The sequence below is a fragment of the Salvelinus sp. IW2-2015 genome, unplaced genomic scaffold, assembly GCF_002910315.2.
Source record: "Salvelinus sp. IW2-2015 unplaced genomic scaffold, ASM291031v2 Un_scaffold560, whole genome shotgun sequence".
Taxonomy (NCBI): Eukaryota; Metazoa; Chordata; class Actinopteri; order Salmoniformes; family Salmonidae; genus Salvelinus; species Salvelinus sp. IW2-2015.
In genome coordinates, this window is record NW_019942573.1 from 673,653 (window position 1) to 696,032 (window position 22,380).

General features: G+C 43.2%; 1 protein-coding gene across 1 annotated transcript in view; it reads right to left on the bottom strand.

The window, feature by feature from the left end:
- The window catches only part of nudcd1 (NudC domain containing 1), a 64,275-nt gene that overhangs the window by 35,356 nt on the left and 6,539 nt on the right, over positions 1–22,380 (bottom strand). Inside the window, exons 4-8 of the mRNA XM_024135683.2 lie at positions 21,038–21,230; positions 19,232–19,423; positions 16,530–16,737; positions 8,205–8,352; positions 7,001–7,126 (exon numbers count right to left, since the gene is read on the bottom strand). Coding sequence (XP_023991451.1) covers positions 7,001–7,126; positions 8,205–8,352; positions 16,530–16,737; positions 19,232–19,423; positions 21,038–21,230 — 867 coding nt within the window. The remainder of the gene's footprint in view (positions 1–7,000; positions 7,127–8,204; positions 8,353–16,529; positions 16,738–19,231; positions 19,424–21,037; positions 21,231–22,380) is intronic.

A 22,380-nucleotide genomic window follows, 5' to 3' on the forward strand; every position in this document is an offset into this window, starting at 1 on the left:
TAATGTCGGCATGTTTCCGCGGAGTAATGAAGCTGATAATCTCCGTGAGAAATCGTGCAAGGAAGGGTAATATTACTAGCGTCTGCAAATGGAGCGTATCTAAAGCAGAAGCACTAGTGGAACGTTAATGATGAGAGGCCCAAAAGAACACTCAGACCCCTCCCTGATGGGTCGTGTGACAACATGAGAGTTAGATGGCAGGACAGAGGCGACAGAAAAGGAGAGAAAGAGCAGCAGGGCTTCTACTTGTGAGATGTGAGATAGCTTTATCTGTCTAGTTTTCCAGTTAACAGGAAGTCACCAACCACCCGCGCATTACAATCATGGGCCGAATGGCCAATGGACAAATCACCTCAGTCCTTTCTAGAAAAAAGGATACCACGCACACTCATTACCAAAATGTAAGACTCGGCTAGGACCGACTACCTACAGAGTATATATATTTCTTCCATATAGTAGAACTTGAATGTTGAATTACTCAATGTGTCCTAGGCAACTCCTCGGGTTGATGGATGTTATTAATTACCCCCCAAAAAGCTAATTTGAAACACTATACGTTCTACAATGCATAACGCTAGTAGACGATTGAGAACGCTTGAGACGAAAGCCCTCCTCCAGTGTTTATGCGTATTTCGAGTGAACTTATGTTCCTCAAATTTCTATTTTTGGAGGCGTGTGAAATGTGACAATAGGTCTTACATTTGGCTTTTGTATATGCACCAGCCACTGAGCATTCACAAGTTTCTCATGAGAACAAAAATGGGGATAGTGGTATGCGCGAGGCAGAATGTAAAGCGTAGCAGCCCACACTTAGTTTCACTCTCACGTCTTCAACGGGTTAGCGCTACTTCTTTATTTCACCACATTAGTGTTGAAACATTAGCGACGCGACACGAGTCATAAGCAAGTCAAGAGCCCCTCTTAGAAAAAGCATACAGAGGGGATGAGGAAGATAGCTAAAGGCACCAGCAATTCGACACGAAAGGTAGTCAAAGATTCTTGTTTAGCTACAGGTACCACTACATCCTACAAGCTCGTGACTACAGCAAAGCTGGGTGTGTTCAAACACATTAGCCAGAAAAAATGATACTAGATGATCTAAGGCGCTTCAACAGCGTCACCAACCGTATCGGATGCGTGCATCAGGACCAGGCACCGCGTGAAAATGCTAGAAAGAATTATAAGCACCCCAACTAAAGTTCAATGGAATCTAAAAATGGAACACTCTATTGGAGCCATAACCCGGAGGCCAAACTTCAAACATGAAGAGAGATATAATGCCTCAACTGAGGAATAGATGGTGAGATGTGACAAGTATACAAGTGCAAACTATGGGTTTGTGCGGTAGCCTTCTAGAATAGGACTTCCAGCTTACCATTGAGGATTCTCAGGCACCAGTTTTCTGACCAACGATCTGGTTACGTGATCCAATCGAGAGGTAGCACACCACAGACCGATGAGAGAGAAGACGACGGATGGCGCAATCTATACGATAGCGTCGAATCAATTGTGCAAGATATGCCCTCGCGTGGAGATCCTAGATCAAAGGTCTTCTTAAACGGAGGCAGACAGGACATCAATGGAACACCGATTTATTTCACCAGAAAGTCTGCAGTTGGACAAACTCACCTTATTAGCTGACCTACACACGAATTAGTGCTAATATATCTATAACTAAGAAGACAACTCAAGTTCCAGGGTTCTATATAGCCCCCTCCTTCCTACATCAGGCTTGATATATCTACAGTATGTGCCGGTGGACACAAAAACCAAAACCTACCGAGCACCGAGCGAATGCGTCCATACTTCACTAAGAACGACCAAACAAGTCACACCGGAGAGTACGCAGGCCTGTGTCCATAAGCCCCTGTGAAGTTCTTCCACAAAAGGACTTTGTCTTCACCATCAAGGGTGAGAGAGCTTGGGCATAGGGAAAGCACACCGTTCCCTAGCAACCACCTCTAAGAAAGCCATCGATGGCTATTAAGAAGAGACCGCTATGCACGGCCAGAACGGTAATACTCAGGATCCCTATAAGGAGAATGTGCAATTGGTTTGAAAAAATGTAATCTAAGAACATGGCATAGAACTGCAAGCAGAAGAGCATTAATTCAGACTCGGTTATGTTAGCTTGTAACCACGGTGGGAGAGGTGAATATTATAGAAGTCAATCGGTCCGAACTGATGATTCAATTTAATGTGTTTCACTCAATATGACTCTACATGAGGAGTTTCAACTCTAAATAATCAGGATGAGGCTATTGTACGTTTGTTGCGCGTATATCCGTAGCTCGTCTCCACATAATGTCGTTCGCCCTATAGCAATCTCTCATGAGTTAGGAAAGCATCAGGTTCAGTTGTTTTAATAGCCTACTCATAGCCAATAGCTACACGATTAGATGGTGAGACGATACTACGTTTTCATACAACTACTAAGACCCTTGTCAATTACCGTATCGCTTATTAAAGTACTCGGAATATGTGGACAGTAAACATATGCTCAAGAGAGTCCTAGACGAGGGATTATGACATCCAGGTACCAACAAGCATTCTTCAGTGTCCCATAGGCCAGAAAGCGATTAAGGGTCCCAAAAGATGACCACGTGGCATTCCCAAGTCCTTCCTAAAGGAAGAAGTTTGGAAGCTCCAGAGAACATGTTCTAGATTAGCTTTAAAGGGGGGGAATGTAGTAACCTGGTATATTTATGTTTACCAATAGATGGCAGTATTGACTCAAGACGGGGGTTTGCTTTCCGCTATCCGTAGCTCTTTCCTATGTCTGCCTATATTACCATGATTAAGAAAGCTTCAGGTAGTTTTAAGCCAGGTGCATAAGATAATGTAAAATCTAAGTTACAATTAAAGACTAAACCGTACGTAAGTCTCATGAGTCGTAATTCTAAGAAGCCTTTAAGGATACTACAGGTACCAAAACATTTCTGCAGCATTGAAGGTTCCCAAGAACACAGTGGCATTCCATCATTCCTAAATGGAAGAAGTTTGGAAGTCCAAGACTCTTCCTAGAGCTGTCCGCCAAGCCAAATTGAGCAATCGGGGGAGAAGGGCCTCACGAAGTCAACGACGTTCAGAATGAGACTGATATGAGGAAATTATTAATTGGTGACTGATATGATATCTATATATTCTTGATTTAATTCGGGAGACGGTAACTCATTAAACAAACTTTTCCCATGGTGCCCCAAATTCCTAATGATACAATTGTTACATGATTCATTTAAATTGAGTAAAATTTTTACGTAGTAGGTAATTAGTCGATAAATAGCAGTCATCACGTGACAGTAGCTAAGATGGGGAGAAATCTGTCCAACTACAACTGGCTTAGAACAGGGTAGCACGGCTGGCCCTTAAATGTACACGTAGAGCTAACAATAATATGCATGTAAATCTGTCATGGCTAAAAGTGGAGAAGAGATTGACTTCATCACTACTTGTTTTTGTAAGTGAATGCACCGAGGTGTCTGTCTAACCTACTAGCACACAGCTCGTACACCCATGCATACCCTACAAGACATGCCACCAAAGGTATCTTCACAATCCCCAAGTCAAGAAAAGACTATGGGAGGCACACAGTATTAAATAGAGCCATGGCTACATGGAACTCTATTCAACATCAGGTAACTGATGCAAGCAGTAGAATCAGATTTTAAAAACAGATAAATATACACCTTATGGAACAGCGGCTACTGTGAAAAGACACACACAAAGGCACAGACACACATGATAAAGACATGCACTCTACACACACATGTATTTTGTAGATATGTGATAGTTGAGTAGTGGCCTGAGAAGCCACACTGAATGTGTTATGAAATGTAATGTAATATTTTAAATTGGCTGRTGCCWWGGCAYCAGCCAATTGGGATCCTTAATAAATACAAAGACAAATAAATGCAAAGACAAAGAAGAGCTATCCAGTATGTGTACAAAAACATTCAAACGCAATTTTCTCAAAAGTGGGGTTGCAAGTTGATCAACTTTCAAAGTAGACTTACTCTCCCATTGTTCCTCAACTGCAGTGTATGATATACCACTAAGTGGCACTGAGTCACTACTTTTATCCAATGTAAAAAAAAAATGCATTTCAAATTTTGCTACATAAGACTGAATCGAGGCGGTGGGTCACATATATATATATACACACAGCTCTTTTATAAGGAACAACTTCCTGTATCCAGACACTCCTTCTGAGGGACAGACAGAAGCTCCATGTCACCACCCAGGAGTGGATACCACGAGAGCAGACATAGAAAAATAATTATTCTATTTCTATGAGAGAGCAGATCGTCGAGGAGACTTGGTGACAAAAAAAACTGTCAGTTTGAGGCAGAGTGGGGGGGAAGGGGTGGAAGAGAGGGCTCCAGACAAGGTGAACATAAAAAAACGGAACATTTTAATATCTCATAATCACTTTACATCAAATCAAAGTTTATTGGTCGCGTACCCAGATTTCCAGATGTTATCGCAGGTGCTCAGAAAAGCTTGTTTCTACCTTCTTAATATGAGATAAAAGCTTTAATGTAATACTACAAAACATCAATATAAACCCGTTTTTGTTACATTCACTGTCTATCATTTGGCCTGTCAAATCCTAAATTCCAGGCTTTAAAATGAAAGAAGGGAAAATATGACTGTCTGGAGCAGACAGCAAATCCCTATTAAGAAATGCGCCGGAGGTGATGGCTGCCGTTTTACGGGCTCCTAACCAATTGTGCTATTTTGTGTGTTTTTTCCGCGTTGTTGGAACTAATTTTGTACAAAATGTTAATGCTCCGTCTCTTATGACCGAAAAGAGCTCCTGGATATCAGAACAGCGATTACTCACCTCGAACTGGACAAATCTAAAAAAATATTTATTTGTCTGACGAGAAGGATGTAATGTTACTCCCAGACAAGGCCCAAATCCCTGTCATTCGCATGAAGGAAATACAGGGGGCGGAGATCTGGGTGCCTTGTGAGAATTCGTTGGCGAGTGGGTAACCCGCCTCTGCCATCCGTTCTATTGGTCAACATGCAAACACTGGAGAATAAACTGGATGAGCTCCGTACGAGACTATCCTACCAACGGGACATAAAAAACTGTAATATCTTATGTTTCACTGAGTTGTGGCTGAACGACGACACGGATAATATACAGTTGGCTGGGTTTTCCGTTAATCGGTGGGACAGAATAACTACGTCTGGTAAGACGAGGGGTTGGGGTGTGTGTCTATTTGTCAGTAACAGCTGGTGCGCAATGTCTAATTTTAAGGTAGTCTCGAGGTAATGCTCGCCTGAGTTAGTGCTGTCGACAGCTTATCATGAGATACTCTATCTACCAAGACAGTTTTCATCTATATTTTCGTAGCCTTCCATGTACCACCAGAAAAACGACACTGGCACTAAGACCGCACTCAACGAGCTGTATAAGGCCATAAGCAAACCAGAAAACACCTATCCAGAAGCGGCACTCCTAGTGGATGGGGACATTAATGGAGGCAAACTTAAATCTGTTTTACCTAATTTCTACCAGCATGTCACATGTGCAACCAGAGGAAGAAAATAAAAAAACTCTAGGCCACCTTTACTCCACACAGAGAAACGTACGAAGCTCTCCATCGCCCTCCATTTGGCATATCTGACCATAATTCTGTCCTCCTGATTCCTGCTTAGAAGCAAAAACTAAAGCAGGCAGTACCAGTGCCTCGCTCAATACGGAAGTGGTTAGATGACGCGACTACTCCTGTAAGACCCACATACGTCTCAGCTGTGACATAAATCCAGAAAAACAAGCACAACATTTTTTTGAACAGCAGGATTCTACCAGCAGCTTGTTAAGCCAATGCAGCACAGGTTAAAAATTGTTAAGTGTCTTTTCTGTGGCCTGGAGTTTTTCCTTATCTCATGATCTGGTCAGGTAAAACTCCGGGTCCTATTTATAGGCTATGACAGGGTCCAACGTTTTTACTCAATGGCCCGACCGGGCAAGTTGGCCAAATATCTACTGGCCGAACAGAATTTGTGTTTAATATAATTTAGCAATGTTAGTCATTACTCCATTCTTAAGAATTGCATTGTCTTAATTGCATTCATTTTTGTTTCTAAAGTATGTCATTTTGAGAATATTTCTTCCCCCCTCTCAAAATAGAATGCTGCCCCTTTAAGACAATTCCGTTTCTGAAAGAGATATCGACCTGGCTGCAGTAGGCTAGCCAATGCTGAAGTGTAAAGAGTAAGTGACTATCAACAGTGGCCAGCATATTGCTGCTATGTTAACTATTGAAGTGATTTTGTAAATCACTTTCCCTAAAATAAATAAGATCATTGACTAGATTGATGGGTGCTTCTTTTTTGCTCAGGACAGCTCGCAGGTGCTGTGTGAATATAGCTATCAACTTCTGTACTGATTGAGAAGTTGTGACTTGCAGTAGAATGCTGTACTCGAATGAACGGCCAATCATATTGCTCAAATACAAAGAGCACGACTATTCTGCATGTAGTCTTCAATAGTTTTCCGTGGTAGACCGCGACAGAGCAGGTAAATGTTGAACTGGAACGCAAAAATGCGCTGAGAAGTAAATAGCCCGGTCGCTGGCACTGCTTTGAAAGTGGTGTGGTGGCGCTACGCCAAATATAAAATGACTGTGGCAAATGCTGTAGCTCTGAGCCAATGCCAAGTGTACTCAATTGGTTCTACTCACACAGCAGCCTGAGAGACATTCTAGGCATCCGAATTGAGACATTCTAGCCATCCTAATTGAGCCTAATGGATAGCTCTCTTAATTTCAAATAAAGAACCCCAAGATATTTGTGTGGTCAATTCCATGTTCATTAAATCAAGACGAGCGTCGCTGACGACGCAAGTGGAGAAGGTGTGCAAGTCTACTGCGCCACTGTGGGGCCTCTTAGGGGAGAGGGGCTGATGTGGATATGACCAATAGGGGCTCACTGATAACAATGAAGGAGGGAGTGGAGTAAAGAAGGGTGGCAAAAAGGGTCTCACCACGTGAGTGGGCTTGAGCGACTCTCCGTCGAAGCGTGTCAGGTTGGAGCTGTCTTCTGGGAAGCCATCGCAGTCCTCCAGCTCCTGGGCATTGCACGGGGGCTTGTCCTTGTCTGGGTTGGCATTCTGAACTCAGAGAGATGGAAGCAGAGAGATTGGATAGCGTTAACAGTGAGAGGATGCATTGAATTCATTCATTAGAAGCCAATGGCGATGGGAACGCTAAATCCCTAAATGAGCAGTGAGTGGTTAAACAAGTTGGGACTGAAAATATAAAAAATAGGAAGCTGAGACTGAGGCAGCTCAAGAGAACTGGACATGATGGCATGAGTGGGAGAAGTAGAGGTGCTTTGAGGAACTGAAGAGGTAGGGATGAGGAGGGGAGGACCTGAGGTTAGGAGAGAGGGGCCTTAAGAGGCTAAAAGTGAGGGCTCAGAGAGAGGTTTGGAGGTGGGTTGATGTGGGGGAGGTTAGATGCCCAGAGGCACAGAAAGTAACATCAAGATTGGAGGTAAGAAGGAAAGTAGAGAGATGGACAGAAAATGAGCGGTTCCTAAAGAAAGAAAAATAAAGACTGAGTGTGTTGAGAAGAGAAGCAGAGAGAGAGAGAGAGAGCACCAGAGAACAGAATTGTTTTCCTCATCATCAGTAACCCGGGGCCATGTTATTTAGAGAACAACGTGCAAAGGAAAATGAAAATATGCATTTCTTATTGGACAAGTTCAGGTACCTTAATCTCTCGCTGTTTCACTCAATTTTTCTTCTGTTTCATGCCTAATAAAGGAACACTCCTCTCCTGTCATCTCCACTCAGCAGCTCTGGCAACATGGGCCCCTCGCTCCTCTTCTGGACAGTCACCTCCAGGNGGGGGTTGGAGGGGGGGGGGGTCAATTTAGGGGAGATCAGATGCATAGAGGCACAGAAAGTAACATCAAGATTGGAGGTATAAAGGAGAATAGAGAGATGGACAGCAAATGAGGGGTTCATAAAGGATAAATAAAGACTGAGGGTGTTGAGGAGAGCACAGGATTGGATTCATCATCAGTAACCCAGGGTCATGTTCATTAGAGCAATGGAAAATGGAAAGATGCATTTCAGGTAAAGTAATCACTCCCTGTTTCACTCCTTTTTCTTCCGTTTCATGACTAATGAACACTACCCAAAATTAAAAAGAGAAGGCTCAGCGTATGTCAGTGAGTCTCACCATGTCCTCAGTAGTGAGGTATGTCAGTCTCTCGTGGAGCAAGGCAGTCTGCTCTTCACTCATCAGGAACTCTCCTCTCCCGTCTCCTCCAGTCAGCAGCTCTGGCCACATGGGCCCCTCGCTCCTCTTCTGGAGAGTCACCTCCAGGCTAGGAACACACACAGAGACAAACAGGGGGTAGGACTATACTGGCTGAGGGGTATGGTGGAAAACTGCAAGATTATGTTATAATACTTTTATTCAACAGAATAGAGGATTCTTATAACTATTGTGTGTGTGTTCTACTCAGGATGGGCCTCTGGGAGATAACACTGACAGGAGATTTTGGGTGATAAAAACTAAAGAGCATTCCAGAGCATGAGTTAATGTTTCTGTTCTATATGGTACCAGGGAGAGATTACCCCAGGGCCAGACTCTGGTCTATACACAAAGATGACTGTTTTTACAGCAGATACTGTCTGCTATGAATTATAGGTATCTTTCATACAAATCTTAACCTTGTGACCCATTCCCATTACAGTTGAAGACGGAAGTTTACATACACCTTACATACATTTAAACTCAGTTTTTCACAATTCCTGGCATTCAATCCTAGTAAAAATTCACTCTCATAGGTCAGTAAGGATCACCACTTTATTTTAAGAATGTGAAATATCAGAATAGTGGAGAGAATTATTTATTTCAGCTTTAATTTCTTTCATCACATTCCCAATGGGTCAGAAGATTACATACACTCAATTAGTATTTGGTAGCATTCCCTTTAAATTGTTTAACTTGGGTCAAACGTTTCGGGTAGCCTTCCACAAGCTTCCCACAATAAGTTGGGTGAATTTTGGCCCATCCCTCCTGACAGAGCTGGTGCAACTGAATCAGGTTTGTAGGCCTCCTTGCTCACACAGGCTTTTTCAGTTTACCCACAAATGTTCTATGGGATTGAGGTCAGGGCTTTATGACGGCCACTCCAATACCTTGACTTTGTTGTCCTTAAGCCATTTTGCCACAACTTTGGAAGTATGCTTGGGGTCATTGTCCATTTGCGACAAAGCTTTTACTTCCTGACTGATGTCTTGATATGTTGCTTCAATATATCCACTTAATTTTCCTTCCTCATGACGCCATCTATTTAGTGAAGTGCAGCAAAGCACCCCCACATGATGCTGCCACCCCTGTGCTTCACGGTTGGGATGGTGTTCTTCGGCTTGCAAGCCACCCCCTTTTTCCACCAAACATAATAATGGTTATAATAATGGTTATTATGGCCAAACAGTTCTATTTTTGTTTCATCAGACCAGAGGACATTTCTCCAAAAAGTACGGTCTTGTCCCCATGTGAGATTGCAAACCGCAGTCTGGCTTTTTTATTGCGGTTTTGGAGCATGGCTTCTTCTGTGCTGAGCGGCCTTTCAGGTTATGTCGATATAGGACTCGTTTTACTGTGGATATAGATACTTTTGTACCTGTTTCCTCCAGCATCTTCACAAGGTCCTTTGCTATTGTTCTGGGATTGATTTGCACTTTTCTCATCAAAGCACGTTCATCTCTAGGAGACAGAACGCATCGCCTTCCTGAGTGGTATGATGGCTGCGTGGTCCCATGGTGTTTATACTTGCGTACTATTGTTTGTACAGATGAACATGGTACCTTCAGGCGTTTTGGAAATTGCTCCCAAGGATGAACCAGACTTGTGGAGGTCTACAACTTTTTTTCTGAGGTCTTGGCTGATTTCTTTAGATTTTCCCATGATGTCAAGTAAAGAGGGACTGAGTTTGAAGGTAGACCTTGAAATACATCCACAGGTACACCTCCAACTCAAATTATGTCAATTAGCCTATCAGAAGCATTTAAAGCCATGACATCATTTTCTGGAATTTTCCATGCTGTTTAAAGGCACAGCCATACTTAGTGTATGTAAACTTCTGACCCACTGGAATTGTGATACAGTGAATTATAAGTGAAATAATCTGTCTGTAAACAATTGTTGGACAAATTACTTGTGTCATGCACAAAGTAGATGTCCTAACTGACTTGCCAAAACTATAGTTTGAAATGGGTGTATCTTGGCTATAACATACCTTTGTACTTTTGTCTCGGGGCTCTTAACGAATCAACTGAGCGTGAATCGTCGACCAGCCATTATTATTGTAGAGCACTCAATCGATTCACTTTATATGTGTGCGTTGTATTGACCTGCCCCCTTATTAATAAGTGATTAAATATTTGGTGTAAGTATAACTCTGACTTGTGTGATAAGTTTGTCTCTCCACATTTGATAATAAAGAAATTAGCCATCACAGGGGGAGGACTGTGAGCTCTTGTTCTCTGTGGCAGACATGAGTAAGACATTTAAGCGTGTTAACCAGTAGGGGTTCACTGGCCCAGCGTTGTCCGGGTTTGGCCGGTGTAGGCCGTCATTGTAAATAAGAATTTGCTCTTAACTGACTTGCCTAGTTAAATAAAGGTTAAATAACAAATAAATAAAAAGCCTTGCAAGGCAGCCAGCCCAGACAGCATCCCAAGCCACGTCCTCAAAGCATGTGCCAAATAGCTGGCTGGTGTGTTTACAGACATTCAATCTCTCCCTAACCCAGTCTGTTGTCCCCACTTGCTTCAAATGTCCACCATTGTTCCTGTACCCAAGAAAGCTAAGGTAAGTGAACTAAATTACTATCACCCCGTAGCACTCACTTCTGTCATCAGGACACCCCAGACCCACTACAATTTGCATAGCGCCCCAACAGATCCACGGATGACGCAATCGCCATCGCACTGCACACTGCTCTATCCCATCTGGACAAGAGGGATACCTATGCAAGAATGTTGTTCATCGAATACAGCTCAGCCTTCAACATCACAGTGACCTCCAAGCTCATCGGTAAGCTCAGGGCCCTGGGTCTGAACCCCACCCTGTGCAACTGGGTCCTGGACTTCCTGACAGGCCGACCCCAGGTGGTGATGGTAAGCAACAACACCTACGCTACACTGATCCTCAACACAGGGAGGAAAAGTAAAAGTACTCAAAAATATGAATAGTAAAGGTACAGATAAGTAAAAATACAACTTTAGTATTTTTACTTAAGTACTTTACACCACTGCAATGACATAGCCACCCGAGCCACGGTCTGTCTAGCATCTAGAAGACAGAGACAGTACAGGTGAATCAAATCTGGGACCGAGAGACTGAAAAATAGCTTCTATTTCCAGGCCATCAGACTGTGACAGTCACCACTAGCCGGCCTCCGCCCAGTACCCTGCACTGAACTTTAGTCAGTCACTGTTACCAGCCTGCTACCACCAGGTACTCAATCCTGCACCTTAGAGACTGCTGCACTATGTACATAGTCATTGAACACCTTAATAATGTTTACATACTGTTTTACCCACTTCATATGTATAGTGCATTCGGAAAGTATTCAGACCCCTCAACTTTTTCCACATTTTGTTACGTTAGCCTTATTCTAAAATGGATCAAATAAAGTCAACATCAATCTACATACAATACCACATAATGACAAAGCAAAAACTGCAAATTTATAAAAAATGTAAACCAGAAATAACTTATTTACATAAGTATTCAGACCCTTTGCTATGAGACTCAAAATTGAGTTCAGGTGAGTCCTGTTTCCATTGATCATCCTTGAGATGATTCTACAACTTGTTTGGAGTCCACCTGTTGTAGATTCAATTGATTGGACATGATTTGGAAAGGCACACATCTGTCTATATAAGGTCCCACAGTTGTCAGTGCGAAAACCAAGCCACGAGGTTGAAGGAATTGTCCGTAGAGCTCCAAGACAGGATTGTGTCAAGACAGATCTGGGGAAGGGTACCAAAACATTTCTACAACATTGAAGGTCCTCAAGAACGCAGTGGCCTTCATAATTCTTAAATGGAAGAAGTTTGGAACCACCAAGACTCTTCTTAGAGCTGGCCAAACTGTGCAATCGGGGAGAAGGGCCTTGGTCAGGGAGGTGACCAAGGACCCAGTGGTCACTCTGACAGAGCTCCAGAGTTCCTCTGTGGAGATGGGAGAACCTTCCAGGACAACCATCTCTGCAGCACTCCACAAATAAGGCCTTTATGGTAGAGTGGCTAGACAGAAGCCACTCCTCAGTAAAAGGCACAACAGCAACGCTCGGAGTTTGCCAAAAGGCACCTAAAGGACCCTCAGACCATGAGAAACAATATTCTCTAGTCTGATGAAACCAAGATTGAAGTCTTTGGCCTGAATGCCAAGCGTCACGTGTGGAGGAAACCAGACACCGCTCATCACCTGGCCAATACCATCCTTACAATGAAGCACGGTGGTGGCAGAATCTTGCTGTGGGGACGTTTTTTAGCGGCAGGGACTGGGAGACGAGTCAGGATCGAGGCAAAGATGAACGGAGCAAAGAACAGAGAGATCCTTGGTGAAAACTTGCTCCAGAGTGCTCAGGACCCCCGTTCTGGTGCGAAGGTTCAAGACAACACAGGAGTGGCTTCGGGACAAGTCTCCGAATTTCCTTGAGTGGCCCAGCCAGAGCCCGGACTTGAAAATAGCTGTGTAGCAACGCTCCCTATCCAACCTGACAGAGCTTGAGAGGATTTGCAGAGAAGAATGGGAGAAACTCCCCAAATACAGGTGTGCTAAGTTATAGCGTCATACCCAAGAACACTCAAGGCTGTAATCGCTGCCAAATGTGCTTCAACAAAGTACTGAGTTCTGTATACTTATGTAAATGTGATTTCAGTTGTCATTTTTGTTGTTCTTTGTCGTTGTGGTATTATGTTTTTTTATGTTAACCTTTATTTAACCAGGCAAGTCATTTAAGAACAAATTCTTATTTACAATGACGGCCTACCTCGCCCAAACCCGAACGACGCCAATTCTGCAGCACCCTATGGGACTCCCAATCACGGCCAGGTGTGATACAGCCTGGATTCGAACCTGGGACTGTAGTGACGCCAGTCAGATGCAATGCCTTAGACCGCTGCGCCACTTGGGAGTGTGTAGATTGATGAGAGAAAAAAAACGAATTAAAACCTTTTAGGCTATAACCTCACCTCAAGGGGTCTGAATACTTTCCAAAGGCACTGTGTGCCTTAAAATGCGCATTCTTACTATTTCCACTTAGTGCTACAACAAGCACTGCAGCAGTAATGAATGAGTAAGAAAGTGTATCTATAGGCTTGCGTTGTTGTTATTATTAGCGGCTTAGGTCTTTTTTAATATCAAGGAATATTTAACTTTCTCTGTTCATAGGAGTAACATGAATTTGTGCACGAGGCAGAAATAATGAAGTGCGACTCGAGTTTCACCATAAGTTGGAAGACGCTGTCCCTTTTTGGTCAGTGTCAGTGGAAGAAAAGGGAGAAGGGATGGATGTTGAGAGGTGGACCCGCAGTGTGCTGCTCTCCCCGTCCGCTAATACTAACCATTAGATGCAGGCACCATCACACCAGTAAAATAAAAATGTAATTATTGAAATGTATGCTGACTCTGCTATGCTTTACAAGTAATACAACAATGGATCTATTACTGGTTTGATCATATAGCCTGCCTCAAAAAAAAGAAAAGAAAGAAGATAAACACTGCTCAAAAAAATAAAGGGAACACTAAAATAACACATCCTAGATCTGAATGAATTAAATATTATTATTAAATACTTTTTTCTTTACATAGTTGAATGTGCTGACAACAAAATCACACAAATTATCAATGGAAATCAAATTTATCAACCCATGGAGGTCTGGATTTGGAGTCACACTCAAAATTAAAGTGGAAAACCACACTACAGGCTGATCCAACCTTGATGTAATGTCCTTAAAACAAGTCAAAATGAGGCTCAGTAGTGTGTGTGGCCTCCACGTGCCTGTATGACCTCCCTACAACGCCTGGGCATGCTCCTGATGAGTGACGGATGGTCTCCTGAGGATCTCCTCCCAGACCTGGACTAAAGCATCCGCCAACTCCTGGACAGTCTGTGGTGCAATGTGGCATTGGTGGATGGAGCGAGACATGTCCCAGATGTGCTCAATTGGATTCAGGTCTGGGGAACGGGCGGGCCAGTCCATAGCATCAATGCCTTCCTCTTGCAGGAACTGCTGACACACTCCAGCCACATGAGGTCTAGCATTGTCTTGCATTAGGAGGAACCCAGGGCCAACCGCACCAGCATATGGTCTCACAAGGGGTCTGAGGATCTCATCTCGGTACCTAATGGCAGTCAGGCTACCTCTGGCGAGCACATGGAGGGCTGTGCGGCCCCCAAAGAAATGCCACCCCACACCATGACTGACCCAGCGCCAAACCGGTCATGCTGGAGGATGTTGCAGGCAGCAGAACGTTCTCCACGGCGTCTCCAGACTCTGTCACATGTGTGTGTGAACCTGCTTTCATCTGTGAAGAGCACAGGGCGCCAGTGGCGAATTTGCCAATCTTGGTGTTCTCTGGCAAATGCCAAACGTCCTGCATGGTGTTGGGCTGTAAGCACAACCCCACCTGTGGACGTCGGGCCCTCATACCACCCTCATGGAGTCTGTTTCTGACTGTTTGAGCAGACACATGCACATTTGTGGCCTGCTGGAGGTCATTTTGCAGGGCTCTGGCAGTGCTCCTCCTTGCACAAAGTGTGGGTTGTAGACTCCGTCTCATGCTACCACTAGAGTGAAAGCACCGCCAGCATTCAAAAGTGACCAAAACATCAGCCAGGAAGCATAGGAACTGAGAATTGGTCTGTGGTCACCACCTGCAGAACCACTCCTTTATTGGGGGTGTCTTGCTAATTGCCTATAATTTCCACCTGTTGTCTATTCCATTTGCACAACAGCATGTGAAATGTATTGTCAATCAGTGTTGCTTCCTAAGTGGACAGTTTGATTTCACAGAAGTGTGATTGACTTGGAGTTACATTGTGTTGTTTAAGTGTTCCCTTTATTTTTTTGAGCAGTGTATATAAAAACACCCGAACTAAAATGCACTGGCAGGGCAATTCAAGCAATGCCAATATGTGGTGATAATGTATTGGGCCTATAGCTTACTGCACAAACCTCATTGCTACAGTACTGTTTTTAATTAGTTAATGTTACATAGGCTTATGTTTTTAAGTCATTCTCAAAAAAATCGGAGCACTAGATCTCATTTTGCATTTTGACTCTGTGATCTTGACTCAGAAAAGGTTGGTGACCACTGTTCTAGAGTTTTCTCTCTTTACACTATCAACGTTTCCCTTTACTGTGGCAATAGTGATCAAATCAACGCAATATTAGCCACTTTCAATGCAACATACTGAAACAAAACGAACAATGCAAGAGATTTTGTTGTAGGCAGAACACATCGGAGCAGGATTCTATTGCATTGACACACACTACTCAGCTTGTACTCTACACAGACCGGTGTGGCATAAACAATCAGAGCTGCAGTAGGGTTATATGCAAATAGACCATTGCCATATATGGATTTGTGCCATTTACTTTGAACTGGACTATGTTTACAGCATGAGCTGTGGAAGCGCTTGTTTTGAGATCAAAGCGAGAGCAGCATTTTGTTCATATCCTTTGCTAGTTATTGCTTTATTAGCCCCGTTTTAGATCATTTGTAGTCAGCAATAGGGGAGTGATTGCTTCCAACAAGAGCGTTTATAGACATCTTTGAAAAAGTGACAGTGTTGTATTTTAGTAAAGAGCATTGTTTGTCTTAAAGGGACAGTGTTGTATTTTGAGACAGGCTTGAATAAACTAAGTAGACAACAGGCAGAGGGTAGCATAAATTGTCAGATTCTCTGTAATAATGGTATGAGAATAATAATGCATTTGTTAGTCACAGTAGCCTACACTGTTAAAACTGTAACTTAAAGCGGGTATAGCCTGTGTTCACAGTAAACACACACTACATACCTACCTCAATTACCTTGTACCCCCTGCACATTGACATTGTACTGGTACCCCCTGTATATAGCCAAATTATCGTTATTCTCATTGTGTATTTATTATTACATGTTATAACTTTTCCATTATTGCTCTATTTTCTCCTCTGCATTGTTGGGAAGGACCCGTAGAAGGCATTTCACTGTTAGTCTACCCTGGTTGTTTACGAACCATGTGACAAATAAAATCTAATTGTATTTGAATGGTATCAAAAACTAACTTTCATATGAGTCAAACTATAGTTTCCTGTTTGTTTGTAGATAGTGGTAATGCTCTGATATTTTCACAAAAGCGAATTCACCATGAAAGGAAATCTGACTCATGACTCTGGGCTGAGTAAAAGCAGATGTGTAGTGCACTACTTTTGACCAGGGCATCAATATCTCTTAATCCTCCAGGGCGGGCCGGCAAGGCCGCCGCTAACCTTTTCTCGTCTTTGATGATCCAGGCACTGGCTTCGGGGTCCACAGCGGCGTGCAGCTGCCCCTCCAGCAAGGGGGCAAAACCCCGCACCCCCACACTCACATTTTCCATGGAGAGCTTGAAGAGCACGTCGTCTTTGGTGATGCCCTCAGGCATACGCACAGATACTGTTATATCCTCTATTGTCTGCTGCCAGAAGTAGATTGGATCTGAATGGCATAGGGGAGAAATAAAAATGAAATGTAAATAATGTTGAGTACATTAAGATTTCTATAGACACGTGTCTGATTAATATATAAATGAAACATGTAATACAAAGCATGAACTGTATCAAATTACCCTGAAAACCAAGTCCGAAGTTGGAAATGAGGATCCTAAAACTATGATTAATGGGCATGTTGCAGTTTGAGGTAATTTTTTTCCTGGGGGGGGGGGGGGCTCTGAGCTCTGAGGCTCTTATTATCACTAGCCTGATGGGCGACCGTCCGCACCACACCAGCATGAGACAACCCATTACTCTTATTAAAAAGGGCAATCTGCAGTTCAAAGAAACAGCAAAGCACACTATTTTGGTAAACCGCTGAGGGATGGGGCTGGAGAAATGTATGTAGCAATCACAGACTACCCTATTAGAGAGGTAATAGCTGGAACAGGCCGAGAATCAGACGGACGTTGTAATTGTAGTCCATCCCTTTAAGGAACATTCAGGCATTGCCCTTTGGGTAAATCCTCCTCCATTTGAAAATGATTCAACAGCTAGGCATATATGCGCAGTGACAGACCTCAATGCCACACCCGTCCTGCCGGCCTCTGACAAACGGACAGTTCCATAATTGTCTTAGATCAGTCTCCCTGAGTCATAGCTGATTAAAAAGCTGTGTTTGTTACAAATYGAACCATATATACATCACATTATTCTAAAACTGATTACATTGATTTCCCCCCCCAAAAAATGGAATGAAATATCTTATTTACATAAGTATTCAAACCCTTTGCTATGAAACTCGAAATTGAGCTCAGGTGCATCCTGCTTCCATTGATCATCCTTGAGATGTTTATACAACTTGATTGGAGTCCACCTGTGGTAAATTCAATTGATTGTACATGATTTGGAAAGGCACACACCTTCCTCTATAAAAGGCCGCCCAGCTAAACTGAGCAATCGGGGGAGAAGGGCCATGGTCAGGGAGATGACAAAGAACCTGATAGTCACTCAGAGCTCCTCTGTGGAGAAACTTCAAGAAGGACCACCATCTCTGCAGCACTCCACCTACCAGGACTTTATGGTAGAGTGGCCAGATGGAACCCACTCCTCAGTAAAAAGGCACATGACAGCCCGCTTGGAGTTTGCCAAATGCACCTAAAGACTCTCAGACCATGGGAAACAAGATTCTCGGGTCTGCTGAAACCAAGATTGAACTCTTTGGCCTGAATGCCAAGCGTCACGTTTGAGGAAACACTGGTACCATCCCTACGGTGAAGCATGGTGGTGGCAGCATCATGCTGTGGGGATGTTTTTCAGCGGCAGGGACTGGGAGAGATCCTTGATGAAAACCTGCTCCAGAGTGCTCAGGACCTCAGACTGGGGCGAAGGTTCACCTTCCAACAGGACAACGACCCTAAGCACACACCAAAGACAATGTAGGCTTGGCTTCGGGACAAGTCTCTGAATGTCCTTAAGTGACCCCGCCAGAGCCCGGACTTGAACCCGTTTGAACATCTCTGGAGAGACCTGAAAATAGCTGAGCAGCAACGCTCCCAATCCAACCTGACAGAGCTTGAGAGGATCTGCAGAGAAGAATGGGAGAAACTCCCCAAATACATGTGTGCCAAGCTTGTAGCGTCATACCCAAGAAGACTCGAGGCTGTAATCACTGACAAAATGTGCTTCAACAAAGTACTGAGTAAAGGGTCTGAATACTTATGTAAATGTAATATTTCGGTTAATTTTTTATAAATTAGGAAACACTTCTAAAAAAAACTGTTTTTGTGTAGATTGATGAGAAAAAAAAACGACTTAATCAATTTTTGAATAAGGCTGTAACCAAACAAAATGTTGAAAAAGTCAAGGGGTTTGAATACTTTCCGAAGGCACTGTATACCGTCTAGGCTACCGGTCTATTACTTTTGAGCATGCTTGGTTATTGAATGAGAGATGGATAAATGGTAGCCTAATATTTGTTGTGTAGAGGGAATAAACCAGTCAGAAAATATTATAATGATTTAGGCCCATATAATAAAACTCAAAGAAACATATTAGGCTACACGCAATCTCATATACAACGGCAAATGRATCTCGTTTATCATTAGCAAAAGTTATTAGCCTACCATTAGGCCTATTATAATGGTGCCAGGTTTCCCCCATGCTTGAATCATGATTTCAAACACCAAAGGGCAACTTCATCACAAAACTCAGACACTGGGATGACAATGCATTCAGAATACTAAAATCTATGAATTTAGTCTAATGTTGCCTGTCACCCATTTCATGATGTTATTTCCCTGGCAACCGATGCTTATCACATACGCACGCCCGTCCAATCTCAAATACAAACTGTGATCAATCACAAACCCTTTTCCAGCACCTTTCAATGTTCTATCCAATCCTGAGCAGTGGGAAAAAAAATGGCATACTTAAAACAGTTTCTTCATATGTTATACTTTTTATGCAGCTTTTACCTATGACCTGTAGCATTGACTCACCAGCGCTCGACTCCATCTCCATGGCCTGTGTCGCAGGCTGCTCCAGCAGTGCGCCGTCAACATGTGTGAAAACAAAGGGTTTCTCCGAAGCCACCATTAGCCCTTTCCCTTGGGGCTCCAACGCTGCATAGTGGGGCACTGACTTCCCCCTTAGCACCTTCCTCTTCCTTACCTTGTACTTCTTCTCGTGACCTGAAAATTGCCGATACGGCACACACAAAATACATGTTCAAGCATTATTAGACTGATTTGATTGCAATTTACAGGTTTAATTCTCATACCTGGCGACAAACGTGTATTTTCTCTGCAACTTCACTATTACATGTCTTTATTATTATCAGTAGCATTTCATTATTATTATTCAAGTTATTACCTCTAAATATTTGTCTAGTATACAAATTAAGAAAATGCTTGTTACAGAGAGGATTGTTACATTTTCGTACTGACAAAAATGAACGCATAGGCTATCGGACTCAAAAGAAACATGCAATTTCAGAGGTGTGGACTCGAGTCACATGACTTAGGCTTGAGTCTCACATTTGATGACTTGAGACTCGACTTCACTTGGAGCCTCAAGACTCGGGACTCGTCTTTGACTTGAGACTGATGACTTGAAATTATTTGGCCAGGTTTTGCAATGTTTTGTCACTCATTTTGTGGCACAGAGTCTCCGTGGATTACTCTCCACGCAGCCAGATACAGTAGCCACAAAACACCAGTCTCAACATCAACAGTGAAGAGGCGACTCCGGGATGCTGGCCTTCTAGGCAGAGTTCCTCTGTCCAGTGTCTGTTCTTTTGCCCATCTTAATATTTTATTGGCCAGTCTGAGATATGGCTTTTTCTTTGCAACTCTGCCTAGAAGGCCAGCATCCTGGAGTCGCCTCTTCACTGTTGACGTTGAGACTGGTGTTTTGTGGGTACTATTTAATGAAGCTGCCACTTGAGGACTTGCGAGGCGTGTTTCTCAAACTAGACACTCTAATGTACTTGTCCTCTTACTCAGTTGTGCACCAGGCCACCAACCTCCTGTGGTGTATCATGACAATACTGCAATACTTGATTTTCCATGGCAAAAGGAAGTTTCCAAGTAATTAAAGTTCCCTATGGACCCTGATCAAAATAAATGCACTATGTAGGGAATAGAGTGCCATTTGGGATGCATCCCATGTCTAATTTTCTCATTCTGTTCTACCCTCCTTTTATTAATTACTACCAGGTAGCTTGGTTTCAGGTCGAATGCCCAGAATTTTTATGAAGATTCTCCTTAGCAACATTTATTTTGGAAGATACAGATCTACAGTTGAGATATCAGAGCAAATGAAAGTCAATTAACGCACATTTCATTTTCCCAAACCCTAAGTAAATGTTGTTTCTGTAGGTCAGCCTTTGATAATAGAAATGATGGCCATTGATAATAGAAATGATGGGCATGAAGGTGGTAAACATGCCACAAATGCTCACATTCTCATTCAGAGCTACCTGCTAATTAGCTAGCCGTCATCAACTTATTATGCTCTTTCACTGAGAAACTAAAAAAGCAATGAAGTGATCTATCTCCATATGAATAAGATGTTTAATTTAACTGAGGCACAAAATTATCCTGAATGACTTAGTTACTATTCCCAACTCCCTCATCATTGACAACACAACGAGGTAGATCACATACAATGGTATAGTGAACTACATACACTATACCAGCACCCATATAGAAGAGTTAGGTTTCGTCATCCCCTAGTGTTACGAGCAGTATATGGAATATAGGGTGCCATTTGGGACGCACACAAAAGTGCCCCACCCCACTCACCCTGTTCTGCAGTGTTCGAGACTGTGATCCATTCCAAAGAAACAGAGTAGCCACTTCCCTTTGCATCAGAGTCCGATAATGGGTCTTTCTGGATGCGGAGGAGCAGGACCTCCATGGAGTGGACCCCAGCCTGGACGTGAGATATGCTGTGGAGGATGGTGAAGGGCTCCCCCATCTCCTCACTGAACAAGGGCTGACAAACACACACAATCAACAAGTCTAGTTAGTTCAGACAGAAATGTGTTCTAACTTAAGATCAATCCATGCACAGTGGGTACGAAATGTAGTATTTATAACACATCTATAAGAACAAGATATTAGGTACACCCATCTAGTACCGGGTCGGACCTCACATCGCCTCCAGAACAGCCTGAATTCATCAGGGCATGGAAACGTTGCTCAATTGGTATCAAGGGATCTAATGTGTGCCAGGAAGACACCAGGCAGGATGGCACCATGGACTCATGCTGCTTACGCCAAATCTTGACTCTGCCATCAGCATGACGCAACAGGTACCGGGATTCGTCAGGCCAGGCAATGTTTTTCCACTCCTCAATTGTTGGTGGTCGTGTGCCCACTGGAACCGCTACTTCTTGTTTTTAGCTGATACGAGTGGAACCCGGTGTGTTCGTCTGCTGCATTAGCCGACCCGTGACAAGGACCGACGAGTTGTGCGTTCCCGAGATCCCATTCTGCGCCGTTATTTGCCGGTTTGTGGCCCGCCTGTTTGCTTGCACAATTCTTGTCTTTCTCCTTAGACCTCTCAACAACGTAACGTTTTCGCCCATAGGACTGCCGCTAACTGGATGTTTTTGGTTTGTCGGGTAAACCCTAGACACTGTCCTACGTGAAAAGTCTAGGAAGCCGGCCATTTCTGTGATACTGGGACCGGCGCCTGGTACCGACGATCATACTACGCTCAATGTCACTTAGGTCACTCGTTTTGCCCATTCTAACGTTACATCGAACAGTAACATAATGCCTTCATGCCTATCTGCCTGCTAAATATAGCAAGCCACGGCCACGTGACTCACTGTCTGTAGGAGCGAATCATTTTTCGTGAATGGGGTGGTGTACCTAACAAACTGTTCACTGAGTATGTGACATAGCGTTAGTAAAGCTTCATATAACAAGCTACATCTTATTGTGCATTTATACCATAAATAACCATGTCAAAGACATTATAAAGCTTGTATAAATAATGATGTACAATGTTCATTTAATGTGAATTCCCTGTCACTGGGTAACCTATGTTATTAATGCGGATAGAGTTAATGTAAAGCTTTACCCAAATGTCTAACTGGCTGGAATTGCTGGGCTTCTGATTAAGTAGAGACTATTAA